The sequence below is a fragment of the Teleopsis dalmanni genome, chromosome 1 (genome assembly GCF_002237135.1).
Source record: "Teleopsis dalmanni isolate 2A chromosome 1, ASM223713v2, whole genome shotgun sequence".
Lineage (NCBI taxonomy): Eukaryota > Metazoa > Arthropoda > Insecta > Diptera > Diopsidae > Teleopsis > Teleopsis dalmanni.
Genome location: NC_051846.1, coordinates 233,126,710 through 233,131,403, shown reverse-complemented (window position 1 = coordinate 233,131,403; position 4,694 = coordinate 233,126,710). Strand labels below are relative to the sequence as shown.

Below are 4,694 nucleotides of genomic sequence, written 5' to 3'. Positions count from 1 at the left end.
TATATATATATATATATATATCAATATTAAATTATATATTATTATTATATTAAAATTTTTTACTTACTTCAGGTACTAAATAGTTGACTAAATCCGCTTTTTCCTCAGCAGTTAAACTAATAAAAACATTTAAAATATTTCTAAGTAATTGCTGAACTTGAGACATAAAAATAGGTATACGTGTGCGTATATATTTAATAATCTCATTCTTCTGATATCTGGATATATCAGCGGCATCCTTTATGAATATATTGCAAAACTGCAAAACTTTGGCACATCCTGGAAGAGTTAAACAAATCAGATTTTAGCAGATTTGTACTTAAATAATTTTGCTTACCAATTGCACATTCTCTTAAACAATCCTGAAAGGTCGCATATAACGTGGCGGGTTCATTTGATATGGTGACGGGATTAATTGTTTGTATAATGCGATTTAAAATACCATGCAAGTCCATTATAATATTAATAACAACTGTAATAAAAACATTTATTATCCAAACATTTACATCACCCTGTATAACTAGTATTACTCACATTTCTTGAGCCTTATCAATTTGAGATATTTCCTTGTGGGTTCTACCATTTTTGTTAGCGAAGGTTGAGTTTCAGCAAAATTGATTAATTTCTCGCAAACATCCTCATCCATCTCTGGCAACAATGATTCGGTATAAAGCCAGTGTAAAATTGGCGTGAGAAGAAAAGAAGGTAAATTATAAAGCACACCGACTGGTGTAAGTGGTGATGAAGGCGGTGTATCCATTGAACTTGGAAATGGTGAAGGGCTACGTGCCCGGTATGGTGATAAAGGTGGTCGTCTAGTATTGCAGACTGTAGTGGTTTCTTGCGGTTGCAGCATGAAGTCGTGGTTGAAATTGAAAATGTTTTTGGAATGCGCTTGTGTCTCCAAGTGTGAATCAGAGTGGGAAGTTTGATTGAATCGTCTCATACCTGTACCAGTTTCATGACCAAATAATGTTGTGCTGCCATTACTATTGTACATGTAATTTGTGCTTAGACAATTGAAGGAGTTTGAAAGGTTAGAACTACGATGTGCGCTTAAGCCACTAACTGCAGTTATATTGAGACCAGGGTATTCGGTTGGCGGTTGCAAATAGATTGGTGATAGATTTAGTCGAGGTAGTGATTTTTGATTTTCTTCAGAGGCTGCACCAACTGTTGTTGGCATCGGTATTGTTACGGATATTTTAATTGGATTCGATGTTGTGGAACCACTTGTGCTTTCCTTATATTTCTGTTCTATATTGTGTGTTGGCATAAGTTGCTCCTGCGTTTGTTGTCTTTGCAATGTTTCATGCTGTTTGCAACTAGTTTGTATTATGCTCGCATTTGATAGGACGCACATACTGCAATCGAAGCCATTGAGCCGTAACACAGCGGAGTGTACGTGATACTGTGAAGAGAAAAAAGGAAGTTAAAAAAAGACTAGACACTAACAATTTTATATTGACTATTATAAAATGCATAATTATCAACTCTTAGATAGAACTATATAAATAATATCAGGTCGATATACACATTAGGTAGGTTGAAGTGGTGGCCTTGTTTCCAAAAAACTTACTTGAACTCATATAATGGCATATTATGGAACCATTGTGCCGAGAAAAATTAACGACTCCCCCATTAGGTAAAGGAAAGCCAACCTAACAGTTCTATAAATTTGGCCCTAATATTACAGGATAACAGTTCGGTCAGGTCGATAATAAAACAGGCTTCGAAGATTTTTAATCTTCTCCTAACTAAAGAAGGGTACTAACACATGAGATGGAGCACGGTCTTCTCCTGACTCTCAGAGCCACAGATGTGACAAAAATCATTATAGGGTAGACCCAGTATCACAGCATGTCTTCCTATATCGCAGTAACAGGTCACCACAGATGCCGTTGTGCTGAGCAGGTTCCGCCTTAGTTGAAGTAGCTGACTAGTGCGTTTTTTAATCAAGTTAGACTAAATCAACCTTGATGTCTGACAATGCTGTTCATTGATGCTTGGCAATGCTCAGGTATTTTGTTTTATTGCCATTTTAACTGTAGCAAGTGAAACGCCTATTTCTGAGAAGTAAATGTCAGGGAGAAGAGCGTCTGACTTGGGAAGCTGCAGTTGCGCGAGATGTCCCTATGTTCCGGAACCTATATGAGTTGGATCACGATACGCCTAGCTATGTCATTGAGGGAAGCTCGACAATTTTGAGTAATATTTGATTTGGCTAAAATGCGTATGATTGATTTAATGACAACTTGGCTATCCGAGAATATTGAAATAGAACCATCAGGTATTTGATTGCATAGAACCCATTGTACTGCATAATGGATTGCGACTACTTTTGCCTGAAAAACACTGCAGCGGTTTGGCAGTCGGAGGAAGAAGTTGAGATCTAATTTTCTAGAGAATATGTATACATTAAGTTCGAATTCATTTAATATAAAGATATTAAAAGTTGTCTTCTTAAAACATAACATTATAAAATAAAAATCTAAAACAAAATAATATTTTATGTAAATTGTTTTTAAATTCATTTAGTTTAAATTATAAAATAATAACAAAAGACAGTAAGCCCCCCTATAACGCCGTAGATTAGTTCCGCGTTATAGGAAAACTTGTTATAGGGATATTCCCGTATACCCCGTATCAACACGTGCAAAGGTATGCGAAGCTTATTATGAACTGTCCAAATTCCCACGTTATATGGGAGTATGCATTGATATCGCGTAATATGAAAGCGTTATAGGGGGGATTACTGTATTGAATAAAAATTATAGAAATAAAAACCTTTTTAATCAGTGCAATAAAAACATAAAGCGTTCCTTGAAAACTCAATTTAAATCTATAAAAAATTAATATAAATTAAGAAAAAATTTAAAGGAAATAAATTTGATAATTTTTAATTATTTGCTTACTTCCAAATTATTTGAGCTTTTTATGACCACATCACTGAAATATGTTTCACTTAAAGCTTCAGCAAATGAAAATTCCTTTTCCTGACCAGCTGCTTGACTCTCCTTCAGACGCTTACACTCCAAAGCATACCAATTCTCACAATCCAAAACTAAGATATCAGTCGGTGTTAAGGTATTTGTCTAAGAAAACATAATCCAAGCAATTATTTTAAGCTCAAAGGGCATTACTTCAAGCGCTTACTCTAAATTCTATGCTATGTCCAGCAAATGCTCCGAATACTAAACGTGGATTGGTATCGTTAACATCGTATGTCTCACAACTAAATAAGACACTAGCTGAATCGCAGCAGGTGCCACAGTCTTTTGATTCAGGAAGGGGACTAACCAAGTCATTGTACCAAGTTATATCGCTCGTATCATCCAAACGAAATTTTATACTATAACATATCAAAAAAAAAAAAGAGGAATTTAATATTTTCTTAAAGTAAAATCTTACACTTAACACTTACCCCTCTAATCCAGAAATTTCTGTTTTGCCCTCAAAAGTGCAGGACACAATCTTGAGTAAGAAGAAGAGAAGATAACAATTTTTTAATAAAAGATTGAATGAAATATTTATAAATAAAATATTACTTACCTCCCAAGTGCCTATGAAGTTGTGCTCCACTGCCATTTTTCCAGCACGCCAACGTGGGTAGCGCGGTTTGTCAGCGGGTGGGGCTGCTGCTCTAACTACATGAAAAAAACGCTTTGGCTGGTGGTGGGTTTTGGGTGCTTAAAATTTGATGAATCCTACAGATTTTTGCTCTACTGCCGCGTGAAAATTCCCTATTATGCATTGCACACACTTATTTTGTTTAAATAAATAAAATATTTGCATATTTAACTATGCATTTTTTCTACAAAATATTGCTTTCAATTTTCCCCCCGTTCGCGTGTGTGTGTGAATATGTGTTTGTTTGTGTATATGTGTGTGTGAAATATTAAATTTTCAACTGCTCCATTGTCCTTTTATTTAATGCCAATTCGGTTGCAATATTCATTAAATTCGTTCACTATTTTTAATTTATTTATGAAAGCACCTCGTTTTCTTTATATTTAATAAATAATTTAATGCTTTTATTTACTTTCACCTATGGCATTTTAATTTTCAAAGGCTCAGCCACAAATTTCATGACTAAAAGTAAAATTTTTCACTGCAACAAAAAGGAAGGAAAGTATCGTCAAGGATGGAGAGAATTGAGAGAAGAGGCAAATGTCAGACATAAGCAATGCGAGTACGCGGAACTCAACTGCTGCTGCTCAGCTGTTAAAGCAACAACGGCGAAAGGAGGAATAATAATAGAAATAATAAATTAACTTTTGGCGCGAAAACAGTGAACATATGAAAACGGTCAGCTGATTTGATAGCAACTGGTTAAGTTATTTTGCAATTATTTGCATTTTTTAAGCATATAGAAAGAAATTTACTTGATTAAAATAAAGTTAAAACTTTATAAAATTTAATTATTTTAATATACTGATCAAAAAAAGTATATTTTTCCTTTAAGTTTTTTAATTTAAAGGAACTGTTTTTGCCCATGTTTGTAAAGAAGATGACAATTTACCGATAAATAAATTTGTTTGCAATGTGCGCCAAAAAGTATGCAATGTATTTTAATTGAAGTTATTTACATTGAAAAATCATGCAAGCTGATAAGAAACTGTCGGTCTTAATAGTAATGCTTCAGAAACTCTGGAAAAACTCGAATAAAATTTCAACTAAAGCAATGTGCGAGG

At 34.1% G+C, this 4,694-nt stretch overlaps 1 protein-coding gene across 1 annotated transcript; it reads right to left on the bottom strand.

Moving 5' to 3' along the window:
• Window positions 1-49: 49 nt before the first annotated feature.
• LOC119667685 lies at window positions 50-4,120 on the bottom strand. The gene is made up of 7 exons (XM_038076993.1): window positions 3,553-4,120; window positions 3,425-3,474; window positions 3,157-3,352; window positions 2,916-3,095; window positions 535-1,411; window positions 338-472; window positions 50-279 (listed from the first exon to the last, which is right to left on the bottom strand). Exons 1-7 carry the CDS (start codon window positions 3,586-3,588, stop codon window positions 50-52), a joined length of 1,704 nt encoding a protein of 567 aa, XP_037932921.1. The 5' UTR covers window positions 3,589-4,120.
• Between the last annotated feature and the right edge of the window lie 574 nt (window positions 4,121-4,694).